General features: G+C 37.4%; 2 protein-coding genes across 2 annotated transcripts; both read left to right on the forward strand.

The window, feature by feature from the left end:
• Positions 1-220: 220 nt before the first annotated feature.
• On the forward strand, positions 221-5,943 carry erap2 (endoplasmic reticulum aminopeptidase 2; the record flags this gene model as incomplete). Its single annotated transcript, XM_079251103.1, has 20 exons — positions 221-393; positions 506-692; positions 768-937; positions 1,031-1,169; positions 1,251-1,385; positions 1,491-1,611; positions 1,692-1,846; positions 1,976-2,089; positions 2,173-2,304; positions 2,592-2,723; positions 2,961-3,029; positions 3,129-3,304; positions 3,413-3,492; positions 3,596-3,779; positions 3,883-4,039; positions 4,123-4,307; positions 4,443-4,604; positions 4,796-4,936; positions 5,043-5,124; positions 5,498-5,943. The coding sequence occupies 20 exons, from the start codon at positions 221-223 to the stop codon at positions 5,642-5,644; spliced, it is 2,841 nt and encodes a 946-aa protein (XP_079107229.1). The 3' UTR covers positions 5,645-5,943.
• A 598-nt stretch (positions 5,944-6,541) lies between these two features.
• On the forward strand, positions 6,542-21,764 carry lnpep (leucyl/cystinyl aminopeptidase). Its single transcript, XM_079251370.1, has 22 exons — positions 6,542-6,916; positions 9,007-9,101; positions 9,421-9,623; positions 10,294-10,405; positions 10,549-10,806; positions 10,914-11,104; positions 11,247-11,385; positions 12,085-12,219; positions 12,370-12,490; positions 12,583-12,734; positions 12,821-12,934; positions 13,022-13,153; positions 14,382-14,516; positions 15,522-15,682; positions 15,756-15,844; positions 15,930-16,113; positions 16,220-16,376; positions 17,347-17,525; positions 17,739-17,900; positions 18,546-18,686; positions 18,795-18,876; positions 18,987-21,764. Exons 1-22 carry the CDS (start codon positions 6,889-6,891, stop codon positions 19,116-19,118), a joined length of 3,102 nt encoding a protein of 1,033 aa, XP_079107496.1. The 5' UTR covers positions 6,542-6,888; the 3' UTR covers positions 19,119-21,764.
• Positions 21,765-24,305: the final 2,541 nt, after the last annotated feature.

A 24,305-nucleotide genomic window follows, 5' to 3' on the forward strand; every position in this document is an offset into this window, starting at 1 on the left:
AAAGCCCCTGCTATTGGATAAATAACTAGTTTCTCTGAATAAATACCATGTCTTTTTGCGTGATGTATTTTAATTACTTACTTGTGTCTTTCAGGTTTAAGGGAAGAAGCTTGCTGTTTCTTGTGTTTGGGCTATGGCCAAATGATTTTAGTGCTAGCTGTCAGCCTGTCACATAGGTTGGCATTTTTGTAATCATTGACTGGAGGACATTTCTTTTGCAATGGTCTCAGTGAGGCTGTTAGTGCTCATGCTTCTTAGTGTGTCTCTTGCTGGGTCTCAGCCCTCCAAGAGTTCACAGCAGGAGTCAAGTCCTCCTCTTCATCCTTCTGGAGAACAGCCTCCTTTGGGAGATGACAATCTGTCCTTTCCCTGGAGCCGTCTTCGCTTACCAAGGTAAGCTTCAGCTTTACATTTCTAAAACACTAAAATGACTTGAAAAAATTGTAGCATATTTGTCTTTAACTTGCCAAATAATAAAGGTTTTCTGTTTTTTTTTAAATCTCAGACACATCATTCCTCTTCATTACCAGCTCCTCCTACATCCCAACCTCACAACTCTCAGTTTCCGTGGCACAGTGCAAATCCAGATTGATGTTCAGAACAATACAAATTGGGTTGTATTACATAGCAAGGGTCTACAGATCTCCAAAGCCACTATTTTAGACCAGAATCTTGCTCATCTGTCTGATCAGGTAGTTTTGAATGCTTTGAATCATTTTATGAGTCTTTGTTACCTATAATAATCCAATAATATTCTCTCGTTTTAGGTTCTTCCAGTTCTTCATAACCCCTCCCATGAGCAGATAGGAATTTTCTCTCCCAGGGTGCTCAGCAGTGGACAGAAGTATTTCCTATGTATTGAATTTGAGGCAGAGCTTGCAGAAGGTTTCTATGGCTTCTATATAAGCACCTACAAAACCAGTAAAGGAGAAATAAGGTGAGAGTAGGATCTCTGTTTTACAGCAACCATAGTAAATTATCCAGCAGCTGTATGATAAAGTAATGACTGTCTACTTATATCTCTTTTCAGAACCTTAGCTTCAACTCATTTTGAACCCACAAGTGCTAGAATGGCATTCCCATGTTTTGATGAGCCAAGCTTCAAAGCAAATTTCTCAGTGCGAATCAGAAGGAGTCCAGAGTTCATTTCTCTCTCCAACATGCCTATAGTGAGTGTTGCATGCTTGCAGAGTTGCGTCTTGTTTGTGTTTGGGGAAGAAAGCCGCCAACTAAGAGTTTGTGCATTTTAGGTCAAGACAGTGGAAATAAACGATGGCCTGCTTGAGGACCAGTTTGCTACAAGTGTGAAAATGAGCACATACCTCGTTGCATTTGTTATTTGTGACTTCAAGTCTGTCACTGCAACAACATCATCTGGGGTGAAGGTGTGGTCTCCATTACATATTTCAGACTCTCATTTCTTGCTTGAAATATGACTTTCTCAGACATAAATTCTGGTTTGTTGCTTGGTTTGGTCTAAACTCCTATAGATTTCCATCTATGCTGCTCCTGAGAAATGGCAGCAAACCCACTATGCCTTGGAGGTTGCTGTTAAAATGTTGGACTTCTATGAAGAGTATTTCAACATTAACTATCCTTTACCCAAACAAGGTAATAATTTAAATTGTTGTTTTTTTTTTTAATTTTCTGGTCATTATAGCACTTCTCATATCCATGCTTGCCTCTTTCAGATCTGATTGCCATTCCAAACTTCCAGTCTGGTGCGATGGAGAACTGGGGCCTGACCACTTACAGAGAGACCAGCCTTCTCTTTGACCCCCTCACGTCTTCTGTTTCTGATAAACTCTGGGTTACCATGGTGATTGGCCATGAACTTGCCCATCAGGTGACAACATGAACTTCTATTTTCTCATTAATAACATGTAAAAATAAAAATTTCTCTGCAGTTGTTCAGTTTCACTTAATTAAATGAAGAATTTGTTCACAGTTGTAAATGTTTTCTCTTTGCCCACAGTGGTTTGGAAACTTGGTGACAATGGAATGGTGGAATGATATCTGGCTGAACGAGGGATTTGCCAGATACATGGAGTATATTTCGGTGGAAGCCACCTACCCCGACCTCAAAGTGGTATGCACTGATTGCTGCCTGATGAATTGCTATTAAACCAAAACAAGAGGATTTAAAACAACCGCCTTAACTCATTTTTGCAGGAGGAGTATCTTCTGCACACTTGCTTTGCAGCCATTGGTCATGATTCATTGAACTCTTCTCGACCAATCTCCAGCCCTGCAGAGAACCCCACTCAAATCAAAGAGATGTTTGACACAGTGTCCTATGACAAAGTATGTTTGTGTTTTTGGTCTGAACAGTTAACAATTAATTACAGCTGTATTACCTGCGAAAATAACACAGTCTATATCAGTCTGAAACGGGGTAAAACTTTCTGGTTGCCTTAAGTTTCAAAATTGGTAAAAAGGAAAGTAAAAAATGTGTTATTTATATGGATTTGTTGTAACAGAGAATTCTTCACATTTGAAGCAAACTTAACATGCACGCTCATTTATGTCAGCCTTTTTAAAGCATGTTGTGTTTTATTGATGATAGAAATCCTTTATTTGCCTTCTTCCAGGGAGCATGTGTCCTGCACATGCTGCGATATTTTCTGACAGATGAAGTATTTCAGAGTGGGATAGTGCGGTATCTCCACAAGTACAGCTATGGAAATGCTCATAACCAGGACTTGTGGGACAGTCTGACCAATGTAAGAGATTGTGTAGTTTTTTTCATCTCTTTGTAACCTGAAAGTGATGTCTTAGTTAAAAATGAGTTTGATAGAAATAAGTCTGAACTGTTTGGTATGAACTAGAAAAACATGGGTTGATGAGTTTTAATTTGTTTGCCTTTTACAAAAGTACCCCAACTCCATCTAACTATAAATTCTTCATTTGAATCTAAATGTCCAAGATCAATCTGCAGTTGTTGGTTTTTTTTCCCCCAGACATGCTCAGAGGAAGAATTCGTCTCTGGAAAACACTGTTACAGCAGTAGTCAGGCTTCCAAGAATGCAGTAAATAAACATCTAAACACATGCTTACTCTGCCTGCTGTTATGCAGTTTAGAATACTGTGATCACAAGTATTGATTCTCAGTGTTCTGTCTCTTGCAGTACCTTTTTGCAGGGGAACATTTGGACTTGATCTCCATGATGAACACTTGGACTCTTCAGAAAGGCGTTCCTCTGGTAACAGTAACCAGGAAGGGACCTCGACTGTTGCTTAGACAGGACAGATTCTTGAGGACAGTGATGCCTTCAGAGCCTCAGTGGTCCACTATGCAAAAGGGGTAAGCATGCAGGTCTAATCATACATAACTTTTAAATTGAGGGTCAATTTTTTTTTTACATTAAAGTATTTTCAAATGACTCATTTGTGACGTTTATGACTTCTATAGCTTCCTTTGGCATATCCCTTTGACATATAAGACCGATGTTTCCAGTGCCATCCATAGACACCTCATGACATCACCCACAGGTGAGAGAAATTGCCTATTTGTGTGTATAAAAATTCTTGTTGTCCTCAATTTTATTTGAAGTTGTTTAATGTTTGTTAATGTTTGTTATTACCTTTTATTTAGACAGTATACACATCGGAGAGGAAGTGAACTGGGTGAAGATAAACTCTGACATGACAGGCTATTATTTGGTCCATTATGAGGATGGTGGTTGGGATGTGATGACTAAACTGCTGAGGGAAAATTGCACTGCTCTGAGTTACAAAGACAGGACACATTTGATACACAATGCCTTTCAGCTTGTCACGTAAGTAGGTTTAAATGCATATGTGAGACCTTGCTAAATGTCTGTAAAAGACATCTTTAATTATTGGACACGAAATAGTTTACAGAATATTTTTTTTCTAAAGGGCAGGCCATCTGCCACTTAACAAAGCCCTTGACCTGATCGGCTATCTTCAGCTGGAGAAACACACAGTCCCACTACTCCAAGGACTTGGATATTTGGAGGCCTTTTACCACATGATTGAGAAAAGAAATGAGATCACTTTAACACACAACCTTGCCGTAAGAAAAGAAGACCATATAGTTTACAAGATTATCTATGCTTGTATGACATTATGTTTAAATAAAGTTCTGTGTCTTTGCAGAGATACATACTGCAATTTTTCCAGTCTGTCATCGACCAGCAGACATGGAGTGACAGTGGTTCTGTGTCTGACCGGCGTCTGAGGTCAGAGGTCCTGTCTCTGGCTTGTCACCTGGATTATCCTCCCTGTCTGGAGCAAGCAAATCAGCATTTCAAAGACTGGCTACAGTCCAACAGAACACTTATGTCTGTCAAAATTATGTTGTTGCACACATTATTACAAGTCTGCAAAAACATATCTTATTCTCATAAATGTTGTTTTCTTCATTTCATGTATCATTGTGTCTAATTTGCACATTTCTGTATTTGTGTTGATTATAGCCTGCCCACTGATGTAGCGGAGACAGTGTACTCAGTGGGAGCTCAAGATGAGCATGGCTGGGCGTCACTCTTAAACACATACAAGAATTCCTTATCTGAAGCACAAAAACACAAGATCTTGGTTGCTCTGACCAACAGCAGAGACACAGAAAAACTCAAAAGGTGCAGTATGCTGACTTTCTTTTCTGTTTCAAAACAGTCATTGTTGCCACCTTGTGGATGACATGGATTACTGCCTCAATATTCTTCAATTCCAGTTTTTGTTACACAGCTCTTTAGTGATCTTAAATAAAGACTTGACAATCAGAACAAGAATGTGCAGATTTAAATCATCACTCTGTGTTTTGTTGCAGTCTGCTGGAGCTGGGTCTGGAGGGCAAGGTGATACGATCACAGGACCTATCCAGTCTCATCCTGATGGTGGCCAGGAACCCAAAGGGACATTACCTTGCCTGGAACTTTGTCAAAAAGAACTGGGACAAATTGGTTCAAAAGTTAGTATACATTGTGATGTGATTTACCTTTTTTAAAAGTTTCTAATGTATTGTAAAGTTTCAGTATCAGCACATCAGGGCTTTCTTCTATTTTTTTCACTTGCAGATTCCAGTTGGGCTCATTTTGTATTAGAAACATTATCATCGGGACCACAAGCCAGTTTTCATCTCAAGATGATCTCAATCAAGTAAATTTACCCATACCTATTAAAATACTAATTATTTATAACAACGGTGTTGATAACTACCATTTTATTGCCTGTATGTTTGGATTATTTTGCAAAAAAATATTGATCATATGTCAAACTGAATACTACAATTGAAAACATAGTTACATTAGTCACCCCCCCCCCCCCCCCCCCCCCCATCCACACATACATACACACACACACACACACACACACACACACACACACACACACACACACACACACACAAATGCTAATTTTGCTGAAGATATTATTTAAATTGAAGTGAAATTGTTCATTTATGTGTTTATCTATTGTTTGTTTGTTTGTTTTTACTATATTTGTGTAAATATTTGTGTGCTTTAACCCTCAGGTGCAGTCATTTTTTGAGTCTATCAAAGAAGAGTCCTCTCAGCTGAGAGCTACACAGATTGCCCTGGACAATGTGCAGAAAAATATTCGCTGGGTTCAGAGGAACTTAGAAACTCTGAGAAACTGGCTGAATGACCAGATGCGGTAAACGACAGCCGAGAAGAGTGCTGACCAGCACATACCACCCCTCACCCCAAACAAAAAGAAAGAAAACAATATATTGAATTGTGTGATCTGTTGTGAAGGTTTGATGCTTTATATCACTGTAGAGTTAACAGTTTACAGCTGAAATTTTGAATAAGAAGACCTGTAAAATGGAGCTTTATTTGTTAAAGAAACAACAATCTAAATGGTTCCTGAGTGGTAGCAGTATGTGCTACAGTCTATGTCCATGTCCATACACTGAACATTGTGTTGTCTTTGTCTTGTGTTGCGATTGTGTTTATGAAAAAGAGAGAGAGTGAGAGAGAGAGAGAGTAAAAGAGAAAGACAGACAGAGATTCATTCCAAAGTAGTGTTGGTGGACTTTCAGTTCACCACATGGAGAATAAAAGGGTTCAGTGAACCTCCTGGTACCGTTGTATGCTTTATGATTATTGAAGCACATGTGTATTAGACACATAAAGGGGGCTATGTGTGTGTGAGTGTTTAGTTTTTATCAAGTCAACCATTTTAGTTACTTTTGTAATTAAAGCTATTTCCAGGAAATTAATGTAAAACAGTGCCATACCGCAACAAGTCTCTGGTGTGTATTTTAGAATTGTTCATGTTAACTATTTATTTAAGGATACAGATTTTAAGTTAAAGTAAGACCTGTAAATAAATTAAAAGTTTAGGGTTATGCTTTAATCAGTATGAGTAAAAAATGGAACAATGTTCCCAAATGTTTATCATAGACAAGGACGTGACTGAGTTTGTAGGGTTTCATTCTGACCCCGCCTCTTGGTGGTAACATCCAATCGGATGTCGGACTGTCATTTGATGGGAGGTTGTCAACAACTGGTCTGGAGGAGGAAAAGTGTCAGTCGCTCTTGTGTTTGCAGAACACTTGGGATTAAGATTTATTTTCACGTTTTTAGCCTAAAGGTTTCTACTTTAAAAGGAGGTTCCTGGAAATTTATCTTTTAAAAATATACAACTATGGTTTATATAGTTATGGAAAGCAGCCAATGTTAGCTGACTGAACATTGTTTCCATTTACAATTGTCAAAAGTTGGCTAGTCCTAAACTAGCTACTACGTAGTTAGCTAACGTGTGGGTAGGCTGCAGTTTATTGTGAGCGTCTAATCGCTTGTTGTTGGTCGTGGCCAGCCATCACGTTTGTTTGACGTGTTTTAATGTTCAGAAGTCCCCTTGTTTAGGGACCCGAGGAGGTCTTCGGCAGTTCTTATCATGGATTTGTTCGACAGCAACAGTACAGGTAAGGACGGAAGATGATACGTACAGTAACAGTAAGCTAACAGCAGCAGGCCAGCTAATAAGTGTCGGGACATTGGTGGCAGGCTCACTGGAAGTGACATTCAATGGAGGACACATTTTTACATATGCAAAATTAGGTTTTCACATAACAAATAGAAGCAACTCGGTGTGTTACCACTAAGTGATTAGTTTTCACAGCCAAGGCGTTTTCTGAAGCTAATTTAATGTGATTGTCTATTGACTGTCTTGGGATGAAACGATAACCTTTACACGTCTCTTCCTCATAAGATTTGGTATCTGTTCCGAATACCGTATGTGTTAACATACTTCTTAAAATGCATGTTCCTGTTAAGGATCCTAGCAGTACTGTTTACACCGCAGTTTACCTTGTGTAAACCTAGGTTCATAGTAGCTATATTTGGTCCTGTTTTGAGGAGCTGAAAAATCATGATTAGCTCAGTTCAGACTGCCAGAAGTCAGCTGCTTTACAACCTGAAGTGGTACCATGGCGTCAGGGTCTTTATTACACTGACAAAAGAGCATGGCAAACACTATAACAGAGTGTTCTTCAGCTGGAAGAAAAAACTAAATCACAGCAGTATGAGTTCCTCTTTTTAACATGTGTGAATATGTATAGTTGTGACTTTATGATTTTCAGTACAAGCCTTGCATTTCACCATCTCATTTTCATCAGATAATGATGTGAAAACCTTGTACTTCCTTTATGCTTTTTATAATCAACCAACGATTAACAGTGATATTTTTGGGTGCTCTGCAGCTATGTACTGTCTACTATGTGTTCCTACTTGGCTGAAATGAAGGGATAATTCTGCCAAACTAAAATACATATTTAGGTAAACTGGCCAAGGTTGATAGATATTTTGTATAAACAGGAAGAACACATACAGCAAATAATGTAATTTATTGTAACATTGATGCCTCGGTATCACATGTATGATATGTTGTACCTATATAAAAATGTCAACCACTATTTTAACATTGGAATAAACTACACCTGTTAGAAGAAGAATGACAAACATTGAAGTGTAATGTGTCTTTATGGTTATTATTTTTACAATAAAGTCCTCTGAACATTACACAGTATTAAACCACTTAGCTCTGAATCTATTAATAAACATTCATACCTCAGCATGTGATACAGACAGTAAGACAGTGTTGCTATCAGAAACACTGTGCTGAGCAGACAGGGAGTCTCATATCTTGGAAAGTTTATACTTTTGGGATTTAAAACTAATCTTTGCTGCCTATACTATACTATTTCTCTATGCTCTCCATGTAAAACCATTAAATGCTGACGCTGATAAAGTGCTGGTCATCATCTGTAAAAGCATGCATTGATTTGGCAGTGACACTGGAGATTTTTCAGGACACAGTGTTTTACTGCCTCAGTTATTGAATTAGGAAGTTTAACATGCCTCTGATTGTTTCAAGAATTTTTGAGGAAAGAACCTGATTGCAGCCAGAAAATCACATGAATGTAATGAAACAAGGCTTTATTTTTTTTCTATTTAGGAAAATTAACATTCATTTGAGAAAGTGCAATATTTTATATTCTTCAGTTTTTAAGATATGAGATAATAAATATCTCGAGTATTTGTCTTTTCTCATTTGTGTGAGCTCCCTCTGTTGTAACTTTACTACAAAAAATTGTAACTAAGTGAACTTTTCAAAAGGAAGCCTAAGAACATTTTTACTTTCATATTCATAGCAGTGTTTTTTTTGTTTTTTGTTTTTTTTAGCTGATGAGCCTGTTTTATTTAGGCCAAAGTACTAACAGGAAGAAGAAGTTCATACAGGAAACTGTAGACATGCAGTGGTTTTTTTTTTAAAGAAGATTTATGTTTCTTGTAATTCAGGAACTGTAACAAGCCTTGCATTGAATAGTGTCTTAATACCACCATTTTGAGAAAAAAAATGGGGAAAAATACACTGTATATAACAAACGTTATTTATTTGTGCTGATGTGTACATTCTTTTGTATTCTGTGCGCAACTTTTTTGACATAGGTCACTTCCTTTTTTTTTTTCTTTTTGAGAATGTGTCTGATTTATCTTCCTCTTTGTGTTGCAGAGCATGCTAACCTGCCGAGGAACATGATTGAGAACAGCATGTTCGAAGAAGAGCCCGATGTTGTAGATTTGGCCAAAGACTCCACTGCATTTCCAGTATGTCAGTTTCATATGCTGATAATGTGAGCAGATTATAGTAACTAATACGAGTAGTTTGTTTCAAGAATGGTCAATGTTTATGCATAACAAGATGGGAACAACAGACACATTCTACCACATCAAATGAGACACAACATCTCTGAATTGTTTAGTTGTTTGGTTTTACTTTATTCTTGTTACAGGCCATGACTGCCTTCATGGCCTCTTACCCATTGCAGATTGATTACCTGGGAATGCAATCAAATTATAGAAATAGTGTTGGAAGTGTAGAGTTTAGCTTGAGAATAACAGAACATTCTGAACTTGTTCTTTCTAGGCCTTTCCTTCTCTTGACCCTGATGAGGTGTCATATGAGCCTCGTAGCTCACGGTTACTTGTGCGAGGCCTAGGAGAAAATGACATGGATGAGGATGAGGAAGACTGCGAGTCTTCAGCTCGTCTCTTGGGGATGTCCTTCATGAATCGTAGCTCTGCTCACAGATCCAACTCTTCTCCCTACACCAGACAACCTCCACCGAGGTAATGCACTGCAAACGTCATCATTTGATGGATAGATGGATGGATAGATAGATAGGATGTTTGCATAAAAATGTAGCTTAATTTTGTAGCATTTTTTTAATGTTCTATCATCTTCTGGGTTAAAAATTTTTGTGAAGTCTGGTGTTATGTAAAAGTTGAAGTCTTTAAAATTAATATTGTGGTGCTAATTAGCCAGTAGTTCTACAGATGGAGATAATAACTGCTGAGTAGCAGGTAAAGCACTGAAATGGTCTTCACACTCTCTACCAATCACCTCTTCACCTCACTACTACTTCACTTCCTTGATCTGAGATTTGACAGATTCCCATATAATTATACAATAACTTCCAAGGGTAATTTGTAATAACTACGACTCATTGTGTTGACACAGAAAACAAACAAATTAACATAATAAATATCATGTTACTGTATATGAAATAATGAGATTGCTAGTTTTCCAGTCACATTAATAAAAGCAGGGAAAAGTTATCTCCATTTTCTACTACACATAGCAGCTTGATTTCCTCAACTTGTATCACATTGGCTATTAAGGAATTAATATCTATCTGCAGTCAAATTATTTTTCTGGTTTTTTGGATAGTTTAATGTGCATTCAAATAATTGACAATCTCTTTGCTCCGACGTGATTTGTGTATGTATGTGGTCTTAGGTCATGTTCTCGGCCCTCAGCCCGTACCATGGTTGTATGTGTATTATTCCTGGTGATAGTAGCCTCTATGACCATGGTACTCTACTTCCTACCTGGTTGCACCTTTACCAAGGTATATTCACCCCCTTTAAATAGGAATTTCATACATGCCTTTTGCTAACATATCTGGCAAGACAATTTTTCTTTTTTATTTCTCATTCAGGCTGAATCACACTCATTCCTCTTGTTGAGTTTAACCCTCATTTTTTTCTGCAGGCAGGTTGTCGTAAGCCAAACAACACCGCTCCAGCTGAGCAAATCAGCCCCATTTCCACAAATGGTGAACTATTTCCATGGACACAGCTCCGACTGCCTCGCAGCATACGTCCCTTAAGCTATGAGCTCACCTTGACTCCTGACTTTGACAGCATGACTTTTACCGGCATAACTGTTATCAACATGTCTGTTTTTCACAATACAAAGATCATTGTCCTGCATGGTGCTAATCTCAACATCACCAAAGCTACCTTCAAGGTGGGATTGAAATAAATTTGTATGTTGGTGAATTAAATTTTTTTTTTATTGTTTTTGCTATTGCTGTCTTGTTTACTAGTTGCTCACAAATTAGCTGTCTTTTTCAGCTGGATGGGGACCCGATCAGAGATGTGACTGTACTAGAGTACAAACCCAAACAGCAGATAGCTGTTAAGTTCACTGAGGAGCTGAAAGCAGGCCAACGCTGTGTTTTGACCCTGAGTTACTCTGCTAATCTGTCACACACCTATGATGGTTTCTACAACAGCTCATACACTGACAAAGATGGAAACAAACAGTAAGATTGTCTTCTTATAAGTACACATGAAAGGTGTGCTCCATAAAATATCAACTTAACTCATTATTTAAAAATTTTTTCTTTGTCTTCTTAAGCCATTTTTCTAGTTCAGCAGGAGGAATAACTGTGTCTTTTGTTTCAGGGTCTTAGCAGCAACACAGTTTGAGCCGCTGTCAGCCAGGAAGGCCTTCCCTTGTTTTGATGAACCAGCTTTCAAAGCCACTTTCCTGATAAAAATCAACAGGAAACAAAACTATATGACTCTTTCCAACATGCCTAAGGTACAGTAAAATGACTGATTTTTCTAGAAAGAAACAAACAGCATCAATTGACGTGTTTCACACAGCATCTCAAGTTTTGTACAGATAAAATAAGATCCTTTATTGATCCACGGTGTACTAGTATGTACAGTATTTACATATTTAATGGTAACAAGAGGTCATGTTATGCCAGCTGATATAACTAGTGCCCATTGAAGAATGACAAAAATAAAAGGCTGTTATATCAGTGCAAGATTTAGGCATGATTTATAAAGGCAGTGCACACAGCATTGTGCATTAACCACATTTGGAAGCAATTGTAATCACTGAATGTCATTTTATGTCATTTTATGTCACAGGTGTCAAACTCCAGTTTTATAGGGCCAGTATCCTGCAGGTTTTTGTTGTTTCCATGCTCCAACACACTTGACCGGAATGAATGAATAGGTTGACAAGATGTTGTTGGATCCATTTGATCTGAATCAGGTTTGTTAGTGCAAGGAAACAAAAAAAAAAAAAATCCAGGCCAAATACCAATTCTCGAAGAAATGGAGTTTAACACTCCTGCTTTATGTCTTTATGATTTTGTGCATTATTTATATTCACATAGTCAAGCTAACAGGTGATTTATCTGTTAGCTTGACATGCTGCTGTGGTGTTCCTTTGCAATCTAGTATAATTCCAACATAGGTGATCTTTTTTTTATGCTGTATTTTTCAGGCCGAATCCACACCTCTTTCTAATGGCCTTGTGCAGGATGAGTTTGAAAAGAGCAGTGTAAACATGAGCACATACCTGGTTGCCTTCATTGTTGCTAACTTCACCCCGATCAGCAGAAATGTTTCAGAAACCATGGTAGGTCTGACAGGGATGTGCGTAACTCCTTTTTTGTTATGGTTCAGGTTGTACGTCCCAGGATGTGTTTATACTGACATTTTTTGAGCGTCTCTTGTTCTTGAGTCTATTTGGATGTTTGGATGTTTTTTATATTGATGTCTGTTTCAGGTGTCAGTCTACGCTGTGCCAGAAAAGAAAGAGCACGCTAATTATGCTTTGGAAACAGCTTCCAAACTGCTGAAGTTTTATAACAATTTTTTTGATATTAACTACCCCCTCAAGAAACTTGGTGAGCACACACCAGTACAGTTTGCATATATTGTACAAGTTACACTTTCTGTGTAGGTCTAAAACATATCTATGCTTTCTTTTTTTTGTCAGATTTGGTAGCAATCCCAGACTTCCTAGCAGGAGCCATGGAGAACTGGGGACTCATCACATTTCGAGAGACCACCCTGCTGGTGCGCAAAGAGTCTTCCCTTCTGGAAAAACAAGTTGTTGCTTCTGTGATAGCACATGAGCTTGCACATCAGGTAGTTTTTCACTTTTGTGTCTATAAATAGAACAGGAATAGAGATGATGGTCAGAATGCTGATCTGTCTTTGGTACTGTCTTGCAGTGGTTTGGAAACCTGGTAACTATGAGCTGGTGGAACGACCTGTGGCTCAACGAAGGCTTTGCCACCTACATGCAGTATATGTCACTGCAGATAGAGTTGCCTGAACTTGACATTGTAAATTCAAGCTTTTGATATTTGAATATTTTTTTTAAAGCAGAAACCTTCTTGTTATTATAATAAGTCCTGTATGTATGTTTGCAGGGTAACTTATTCTTGGCAGTGCGGTTCAGGGCCATGGATAAAGATGCCCTAAACTCCTCTCATGCTGTGTCAACAGAGGTTAATACACCAGAACAAGTGGAAGAGATGTTTGACTCAGTCTCTTATGAAAAGGTGCACTTTTAATTAATTCATGCTGTCCTCTTTTATTATACTTTTATATCCAGTTGTTTATCCTAGTAATGCTTTCTGTACTGGGCCCAGTCGGCTATAACAAAAACTATGTATGTAACTGGTGAATTCCTGGATTATTGCCTGTCATGTTGAACTCTCGGCATGAAAATACTGGGTGACCAGGTGTAGGCTATCATGCACTGTTTGTACAACCCCAGTTTCACTGTAGGTGGGACGTTGTTCAAAATTCCAAAAAAAGGTGGGGATAGAGCAACAAAATATTGGGAAAGTTGAAGAATTCTTAAAAAAACCTGTTTGGATCATTCAACAGGTAAACAGGTTAATTTAAACCAGTTGAGTGCCATGATTGTATATACAAGGAGCATCCCCAAAGGTCTCAGTCAATCACATGCGGTGAGGTTCACCACTTTGTGAACAACTGTATTTATTCCAGCAGTTGAAGAACATTTCTCAACATACAATTGCATCGAATTGAGGGATTCCTTCATCTACAGTCAATGTCATCATCAAAAGATTCAGAAATGTTTGCACACAAGCGGCAAGTCTGAAAAATAACATTGGCTCTTGATCCTTGCGCTGCATTAAAAACCAACATTGTTGGATAAAGGATATTATCACATAGGCTCAAGAAATCTTCAGACAACAATTGTACAAACACATATGCAAGTTAAAACTGTACCATGTTTCACGAAAGTCATATATATATATGTATACATCACCCAGAAATACGGGTGGCTTCTCTCGGCCTGAGCTCATCTGAAATGGACTGATGCAAAGTGGAAAAGTGTGCTGAGTTGTTATGAGTCCAAACTGTTTTGGGAATACAACAATGGAAACCCCAAACTGTGAAGCAATTGAAATTGTACATAAAGCAGGAATGGGAAAGAATTCCACCTACAAAGCTTCAACCAGTAGCGTCCTCAGTTCCCAAATACTTAATAGCCACAGTTACTTGACTTTTTAAAAAAAAAAAAATTCAAAGTTATTTCGAATGAAATGATGAGTAATTAAAGTATTCTTTGCACTTACATGGGAATGGTAATTCTGAATTGAGTTTTACATGGAAAAATGTTTAATTGCCTTTTTTCAATCGCTCTCATCACAACCCTCAGATTCAATACTTGAGGAAGTCAGGAGGGAATAAACAGATCTGTTGTCATTGTTCTGCTTTGGTTCTAATCACAGATGATTTTTCCTCGGTTTCTAGGGTGCATCTATTCTCCTCATGCTGAATGCTTCCTTGCCAGGGAATCAGCAGTTTAGAAAGGGCATCATTAACTACTTAAATCAGTTTAATGGATCAAATACAGTAACAGATGACCTCTGGAACAGCCTCACACAGGTATGTGTTTGTGTGTTATTTTCAGGACCTTTCCATAAAACGTTCATTAAATGAGCTATGTCTAGTCATTGTTTTTCCTAGTAGTCTGACAGCCAACTGTATAAGTTAGTAAGATATTTTTCACGATATCTTCTGGATTTATTTAGTTTTACTGTCACTATTAATTGTTTGTAACAAAGAAGATCTCATTCCTAAAAGCCACATTTCCGACATTGATGTGACAGTGTTATTAATAACTCCAAGATTGTTCTTTTTCTTTCTTACTCAGGAGTAGTGATGGTGTGGTGAAGCCCTGTGAATACATGCAGTCTTTCTAGTCAATTGCTTTTCCAAACTTTCATTACTTGAAGCCCCTTTTAATAGCTCATCTGGGAGTACTGACATCTGCTGGTTATTTCATATATAGCAGTCCTGTGATACATATTGTATGTGGGCTACCTAACAGTAAACATAATGATATATGTGTTATGTCAGAATCCCTATATTAAGTAAATACAGATCAAATTAATCTGTGCTGAAATTATTTTAAATGTATCAATATATCAATCCTGGTATATAAATAAGGACCTTGATGCAGGCTTCATGTGGACACACCCCATTTGCTTGATGCAGCTTGGACTTCTGTGTGTGTCAGACATAACACAACTACTCGTTATGGCATTGCACATGAATGATGCTGTTGGTGATAGAAGTTTTTTACCTGCTGACACCGGAAGTGCAGTTTGTAAAGTAGTATTTTTGTACATCTAACTACGACACGCCCACACTGATTGTTATGTTTGTCAGTGTTGATAGTTCAAAAGGTTGGTCTTAAGAGAGTGTTCAGGGTTTATATTTGAGATTTGCACTATTTATTGATGGGTTTTACTCTGTGTTTTTATTTTTACCACAAATGTCTATGAAATAATGGCAGTGTTTTGGATGGGGACATTTTTTGTACAAAAAAAAACTAAAACAAACAGCAAACATGGCATTGAAGAGACCAAATTATCTTCCTGTCTGCAGGTTGATGTTTCTCCACATCAGCAGAATATATTAGAGATGATGAGTTCATGGACATCTCAGAAAGGCTTCCCATTGGTTACTGTAAGCCGCAAGGGAGATCAGGTGACCCTAACACAGGAGCACTTTCTACTCACATCTGACAATACTACTTATACTTCGAGGTGAGTTTTCCCGCCATACGCAGATGTCATGGAAATGCAACACAAACCTAACTGTGTTGTGTTCTCCATTCAGCTTGTGGAATATCCCAGTGACATACGTAAATGACAGCTGTAGTCTGGCTCCTGAATGCAGACAGTTGTTCACTCTGAAGACCAAGTCAGGTAAAATATAAACCATGAACCTTCAATATTAAATTGAAGTGTTTTAGGTACTGTGTCAAATGGCAAGTTTTCTGTGTGTCTTCAGGCACTCTGAAGCTCCCAGAAAGTGTGAAGTGGCTGAAATTGAACTACAGAAACACAGGCTTCTATATTGTCCACTATGGAGAGGAAGGCTGGGCTGCTCTAATTGATGCTTTGTCCACAAACGTCAGTGTTCTTACTCATGAAGACCGTGCTTCGCTTATACATAACATCTTTGCACTCTCAAGGTAAAAATAAAAGAACCTAATCTTGTTTTTGTCAGTCTTTTTAAACTGTATTTGGTGATTAAAGTAAATTCTTTTCTGTTCCACTGTTCATTATTGTCTTTTGTAGACTGGGACGTGTGTCCTTCCATCAAGTCCTCAACTTGTTGAACTATATGCATAGTGAGACGGAGACTACACCTGTAAAAGAAGCTCTGCTGCAGCTCAACAATATCTATAGGCTGCTTGATAAAAGACAGGAGTCCGGTCTTGTAGCCCGCATGAGGGTAATGTGCAAATATACACACATGTGTAAATCCACCACTTCAAACATATAGCACTGAAAAAACATATTATGATTTTGAACTTTGTATGCATTGAATCAATGAGAAGCTATTTAATTGTGTCAAAAACTTTAGGCATCAAGATTTAAAAATGGATTGTGTTGCAGTGGGGCTGCTGCTCCCTGTTTTCTCCCAGCTAAAAAAATAATTTGACTACCTCAGTTTCTCACCGACTTATTTCTGCCAAAATATTCCCATTTTTTCACCATTTGTGTGGTCTGCTGCCGGTGCCTGACTAGCTGAGCACACACATCCATTTACAAAAACTGTATTTATAGATTACTTAAGACTAGCGGTCTCTCTTGGCACTCAGCATCTTGACACGCAGCTGTCAAGATGCGTGTCAAGACCGTCAGTTGACGGTCCAAGACTTTGAAATACTACTGCAGATAAAGAAGGAGAGTCAGACTAGCAAAGTTCTTAGAGCTTTTTTTTAACCAGACTCACCAGGAACTATTTAAAATTTGCCCCATGTAACCACCCTGAATCTCAGTAAAAAATTAAATCCCACCACCACAAATTGTATTATATTGACATCAAAATGGCTGATATTGTTTTCTTTTAATTATTTGGGGGGGTTTTTTGTCTCAAAATATCACTGTTTCTTATTATTAATCCACAAACCCTAACTTAATTACATTTATATTTTTCTTTCAAATCAGCTACTTCAGTGAGAAACTTAGATTTTCTCAAATAAATAACGCAAGAAAACAAAGTGTTATTGCAACGATATGATTTGAGTTTAAAAGTTAGTAGTCATATAGTCTTATTCTGTTCTTTTATCGGAAATATAAGTTACCATCTTTAGTGTATAACAGGAATTATGTCAGTCAGATCATAAGGTAAGTCTTAAGGGAAGGGTTTGCTCATGTATTTATGACTTTTCTTCTTTGTTTTTTCTTAAATGTGACAGGCTTACATTTTGGGGCAGTTTGGGTCTCTGATGGAGAACCAAACATGGTCAGAGGAGGAGAGTGTGTCCAAACAGGAGCTGCGTTCAACTCTCTTGGAGACAGCCTGTGGTCTAAATGAAGAAAACTGCACTCAGAAAGCAAGATCTCTGTTTAAACAGTATGTTAACGGCACCTTACGGTAGGTAAAATTCACAAATGTTAGTTGTAGTGGTCAGAGTCATGGTGACAGTCTGTGACAGTATGCGTGCAGATATCTCTGTACTCATACGTTAATGATTTAATGAAACTTGAGTGAGTATCAGACTTTTTTTTTGTCGGGAGGGTACTGTAGCTTTCGTAATCTAAATATGTTTTACACATTTTTTTTCTCCTCCGTATTTTACTTTTGTAGCATTCCAGGTGATCTGCAGCAAGTTGTCTTCACAGTGGCTTCTCAGTCAGATAAAGACTGGACAAATTTGCTCAATATGTATAAATATGCCATCTATGATTCAGAGAAGCGAAAGATTCTGCAGGGTCTGGCATCAACTCAGGACACTAGGCGTATTGTGTGGTGAGTGTTTATGTGTCTTTGACTTATAAATGAAGAGTCACTGTAAGTCTATTTAAAATAAACATTGTTGTGTCCTTAAATTGGGTGCAGTTGGTAGATTACTGACGCAGGATTTCCCAATTCACAAATTGGTACAAACACTGGCAAGTTCCTGCTAATTGGTTTGATCAAACTTTTACCTTGTTTAGTGTTTTTCTTTTGTTTGTTCTTGTTTATGTTGTTGTCATTCAGTCATTTTCACTTTGCCTGTTTAAAGTACAACTTATGGTCTTTTTTTAATCATGTTCTTACTGTGGAGCAACTATTTATAAGTGACCATACACTGCACTGGCTGCACTGGATGCTGGAATGGCGAGAACATTCCTGGCGATAGGTGCAAAGTTTGAAAACCATTTACATGCTCCCTTCACCAACACAACAGATCAAAAGATCCTCTTTGTACCTGAAATGTAAAATACTTCTTAATCCGTTAAATAAAGAAAGAAAGAAGGAAAAACAAATCATTCTCACCCGCAACGCACCCATGCAAAATAAATACCCTTCTGAATTTGTACCGTGACATTTGATCTGTGTAATTTTAACCCACAAATCAGCATTTTGCAGTTTCACTTAACAGCATATTAACACTTTGCATGATCTCTCCAGGTTACTTAAAGCAGCTCTGAATGGGGATATCATCAACACACAGGAGTTGCCTTTGGTTATCAGCACTGTGTGTAAAGGCTTCGCAGGCTATTTGTTTGCCTGGGATTTCATTCAAGTAAACTGGGATCGCCTCATAGAGAAGTAAGTATGAGCCCCATACAAAGCTTCCTCTGAAAATACGTTTTAAAATAGTATTTACATCAAATTTAAAGGCAAAAGCCATCACAGTGTTTGTGTTTCTGTCTGTAGGTTCCGTATGGGTTCTTTTGCAATCCAGACAATCATCAAGTCTGCTACCTCTCAGTTCTCCACACAGGCGCACTTTGAGCAAGTATGTTTTTAAAGTTATTTAAACATTTATGCTTTTTTGCGTTATGAGGGTCTGTGCATTTTTTGGGGGACACATATTAACATTTTGCCGTATGCTTGTGTCATGTGCAGGTGCAGGCCTTCTTCTCCAGTCTGAAGGAACGTGGCTCTCAGATGAGGAGTGTGCAAGAAGCTTTGGAAACCATCAGGCTGAACCAGCTTTGGATGGACAAGAACCTGCCAACACTCCGAAAATGGCTCTAAAAGAAAGTCACTCCATCTGGTGTCTGCCTCAACAAAAAACAACTGGGGTGTGTTTTTAAAAGGCGGTAGTGTTTGCATTATTGTAAAACTCTGTCTCATTGCTCCATGATGCAGATTAGAGTACTAATCAATGATGAAGGTTGTGCTCTAGATAGGTGGACAGGGTTTTAGACTCTTTGAGATTGGTCCTGTCAGTTGGACTTGACAGCTCAGGGTGGCTCCAGTTTTGTGTCTATAGGGTGTTGTCAGTCCTAACACACACACTCATATTTTATGCTATCGACCAAACTTTTTCTTCAGATCTCATTTGAACCTCATGCTTGATCAGACAATCGTGTTTCAGATTAACTCCTCCTGCCCAGCCAAATCTTAGGCACAGTGCAACCATGTGAGCTGCAAAATGGCCACTTTAAAAAAAGAATCAAAATATTAATGAATGTCATCATCATTGTGTGTGTGTGAGAACTCAGTCGTATATGATGCTTCTGTCAGGGTTTCCACAGATTAGCTAAAGTTACTGCTACTTGAAAGGTGCAATTACCCTTAGTGTTAAAACTGTTTAGGACAAATAATTGCCTGTCTGTCTGTATTAATTATTTATGCAAGGTAAAGCATTTGCTACATTAGTCATGGCTGGGTTATGTTGATTGATCAATAGCTTAAAATACCAAACTTGTTTTGGCATCAGTTGAATGTACTAAAAACCTTCCCACTGTGTACAGTAAAGGATGTTTAAAAAAGCAGTGCAGGTTTAAATCAACAACCAATGTGTCTTGGATGAAAGCAGTCGGTGCACACTGGAGCCAAATGTTCATTGTTCCTTCCTCCTCCGGCCATAAGCTCATTTTTGCTTTGATTAGGGCTGGGCAGTATACCAACTTTTTATATGTTTTGCTTTTCTTTTTAAAAAAAAAAAAAAAAAAAAATCTGATAAAACAATTTTATGTAGGTTTGGCATTGTGCGTTTCCCCCTAAAGCCTTTGCAGAGTGTGTGTGTGTCATTCACACAGCCGCCTCTTATCTGTGTGTATTAACGACTCTGAGCTTCAGAGTTACCTAAAACTTCTCCTTATTGCTTCAGCTTGGCAGTGATGTCCAATTTCTCTTGATGAATTTCAGTTAAATGTACCAGTGTGCTTGGTTATCCCAGTCCTGGTTGAACTATGAAGAGTGTCGTCATGATGAACATACATGCACTTGCTTTTCTTTATCCATCTCTGTCTGCTGCAAGCTGAGCATGAAAAACAATGGCCGTTTTCCATTACATGGTACAGTGTGTTTTCTTTGGTGTTTATTTTATTTAAAATGGTTTTCAATTATAGTGTCCCAAAAAAACAATATCTTTTTGATACTACCTCAGCTGAGGTTCCAAGTGAACTGAGATATTTCTGTATGTCGAGGTGGAAGTACTACTCACCCCAGGTCACAGCAAACCTTTGTGCCTATTGGTGGAGGCAACAACATCCTTACATTATCAGCAATCATTAACTTTCATCTTGGTTCTGTGATTTGGTTTGAAAGTCCATTGCAAAATTAATTTCTTAAGTCATGGAGATCTTATTTGTGCATATGGATTGCACGATTTTTGCATGACCAATGCATACAAAAATCAAAAGTAGGTATGAAATAATGTCAGTGACAGGATTTTATCTCTGTTGTGCTCAGTCATTATGATGACTCAAGAATTTTTTTCAACCTCTCCACTTGTATGTTGCTTTGGAAAAAATATGTTTGCTTTTAAAATTCTCTATGATAAACGCACGCAGGGAAGTTGTTGGTAATGATAAAGATCTGGCCTTCTCAAATTCTTGGTTATCGTCTTTCATGAAAAATTGCACATGGAAGAGCTCTGTTACTGTACCACGTCATGGAAGATGGCATAACATTTTTAGCCTTCTTTTTTTTTTTTTTTTTTTAAGACCGAAGTACAAATATGCACACTGGTTTAAATTGGATGATGTCACATGTAATATCAACTATGGCGGGTTAATCTTAAGTTTTAACAGCTTGTGTTTCAGTCCCATTTTATGGCACAGTGCTCTCTGATGAGAGGAAAATAAAAAAATGTAAATAACAGAAACTTTTATAGGGATTGGAGTTTGTACAGTATCGAAATGCAGATAAAGGAGAAAAGCAAACAGATGTTAGCTGTTGTTGTTTGACAGTAGAATACATGTATTTAGTTTTCTACAGCAGTGATCCCCATATTATGATAAATAAATACCAAGATATCATGTACCGTCATTTATTTAGTGAGGTACATTTGCTTTAGGTCACTGCCCAGCCCTAGTTCTGAGCAACCTGATTTATTTTGGTTTCTTATTTGTCTGCAATGCAGTCACTGTACAAAGTTGCTCTTTTACTCTACACACTTGTAAAGTTGTAATTATAATGTAAATATGGCCGACTTTGCGCTTTTGGATGTATCATTCTAAGATCTTGATTGTTAGCATTTTAACATTTGCTTTTTGTTGTTTTCTGTGTGTGTGTAAATGGAGTTTATAAGAAGGATTATATTAATAGAATTGTTCAAGAGGCAAGGTCAAACTTTTTTTTTTTTTTCTCTTTCTTGTGTTGGTTGATTTGAAAATCCAAAAAATGGTCCTTTACTGATGGATGCCATTAAAAGGGCTATGTGCATACTGAAGGTACAAAGTAAAATGGGGGAGGGGGGGGGTGGACACAACTTTCTCCAGAATTATTCAGCCGTGTATCTTAGCTTTTTTTTTTTTTTTTTATTATTATTATTATTATTATTATTATATATTTTATTCTTACTGTTGCTTCAAATTGTTATTTAAAGACAAAAGCGCATCCAAAGTGGTACTTTATTGAAGTTGACTTCCCTGTTAACTTGAACAAGTTTGCATTTATTTTGGTTTATTATTTAAGCTTCTTGATTCCATTTTTCTCTGGACTTGTATTCTCAAGATGAGTACAGCTGTTACAAAAGCAAATCATGAGATCTGTGTAAACTTCTGTTCAATGTTATCGACAATGAACACAATTTGAACTTGTGACTCCTTGTGGTTAGTCTGGTTGGTTCTGTAGGTCAGGGAATATTAAATGTTGCAGGAAACTAGTGAGGAATGATGATGGGTGAGACGATGCAGAGTCATAGCATTTTACTGGTGTTGGGTCATCACGGGTGGACTACAGTAAAGAAACTTGTGTGTAGCAAAACTGTCAGATTGTTTTTGATTTTGCACTGGGAAGAGTCGCTGTAAATGCTTATGAAATGCTTCTCCTTGTTTGAAGAAAATATAAAGCAGCTGTTTTATGAAACTGTTTGGATTTCATTTTGATAGAAATTAAAGAGAAAGTTTAATCTTTGAATATCAGATTTTTTCCAATTCTTCACTTAAACTTGCAAGTTCAGTAACTTATTAATGTAACCTAAAGTTTATTACCAGCTTTTCTTTTTTTTTTTAAGAGACAAAAGGGTTTACTGTTATCACTGTTTACTGTTTTATGAATAAACTTCAATAAGGACCATTGTTTTTCTTATGATTAATTATAAAACAATTAACTTATGTAGGTTTTTTTTTTTTTTTTATGTTTGCAGCCACACTAGACTTAATATAAATGTAATATATAAACATTGCATTCAGCTCTGTTAGACAACTCTAAATTCCCCACAGGACCATTTAGCCTTTATTATCACACTACAGCAGAGCCTTCATTACAACACCATTAGCAACTAATGATATAAGCAAACAAAAATGTCGGAAACTGCAACAGCTTTAGAAAAAGTATTCTCAAGCAAAACGACAACCATTAACCAAAGTCAGGCTAAATACAAATATGAAAGTAACTGAAAACAAACTATATAAGACTGATGGGGGTTTAAGTCTTTAAGATGTTCTAATTTTAGTTCTGTTGTCAAACATTAGCTAAGTCTTTAGACATTTGTGTTTAGGCTGGAGTAATTTAATAGACATATTAAGTTTATGGTGTAAAACATTCCTTACTGGTACTTGTACCCTGTTAAGATCAGCTGTTTACAGCCAGAGTGAAATTACACAGATGTCTGGTGCATCATGACCAGAGGACAAATTTTCCTCAGGAAAAAACTGTTGCATCTGTTATTTATATTCTTGAACTTAAAGGTAATATTTCTTTTGTATCTATAAAACTATATACTTGATGCAAATCACCATTACAAATTGCCATTAAGAGGGAAACCTTTTCTTTAACACATGTTGTATTTTGTTTTAAATTAGCTAAGACTTGTCAGCTGTCCTCCAATTTTTTAAACCTTTGAAACCCAAGAAATAATGGGCATATTATTCTCAAGTGTTTATTATGCAATTTTTTAAACAAAATGTAAAAAATAGATCAGTAAATAATTCATAATGTGTCCATAAATGCAGGTTAGTACTGTGTGACGTCACAAGTGTTGCTGTATAAAACATGTCCACCAGGGGGCAGAAGACAAGCATCAAACAATGTTTTACATGGTTTTCAGTAAGTACACTTTTTATTCCTACAAACTGATGCAGAAGGTATCAGAAACATCTTGCATCATATATGGCATACATGGCACTAAAGAACGAAATAAATTACTTAATATTTATTACTTGAAAATAAAAAAGATAATGTGATAAATGCAGTTATTGTATAAGCATTTATGTTTATTGAGTAGTTCTTCTCAGTGTCTGCTATTTTCATAAAACATGAACATTTTCTTGTTTGTTTATTTATTTATTTTTACCTTTGGTGAGATTCATTATCACATAAAGTATAATATTAAAAGGTTAAGCCTGGAAAGTTTTAAAGTGTGACTTAAAATATCAACCACATGATAGCAAATGGATAGTTACATGATTTAAATGTACAAAAAAACCACACACAGGCAGGGCGTTGGGAGGTGGACACGTTGATCTGGATGGTGAGAGAAGCCATCAAGGTGGTCTCGATCGCTGTACCCAGCATCGGTTCACCTCCCAGTTTTAATTACACTTAGTCAACATAACATAAAAAACACACACTGACAACACATGGACATATTTGGGGGGTCAGGCCATGCAGTGTGCGGTGGGCGGGGCTGCTTTGGTGGTCCAGCTCCCAACATGATGTGGTTACTTCTTCCCAATTTTAATTGCAAACAACACACACTTCACAATCATTCATAAGCTGGGAGGGAGGGGGTGACAATGGGGTCCTGCCACGCCCCTATTTCCGGGG

Source organism: Telmatherina bonti, assembly GCF_933228915.1.
Source record: "Telmatherina bonti genome assembly, chromosome: 13".
In the NCBI taxonomy this organism is placed as follows: domain Eukaryota; kingdom Metazoa; phylum Chordata; class Actinopteri; order Atheriniformes; family Telmatherinidae; genus Telmatherina; species Telmatherina bonti.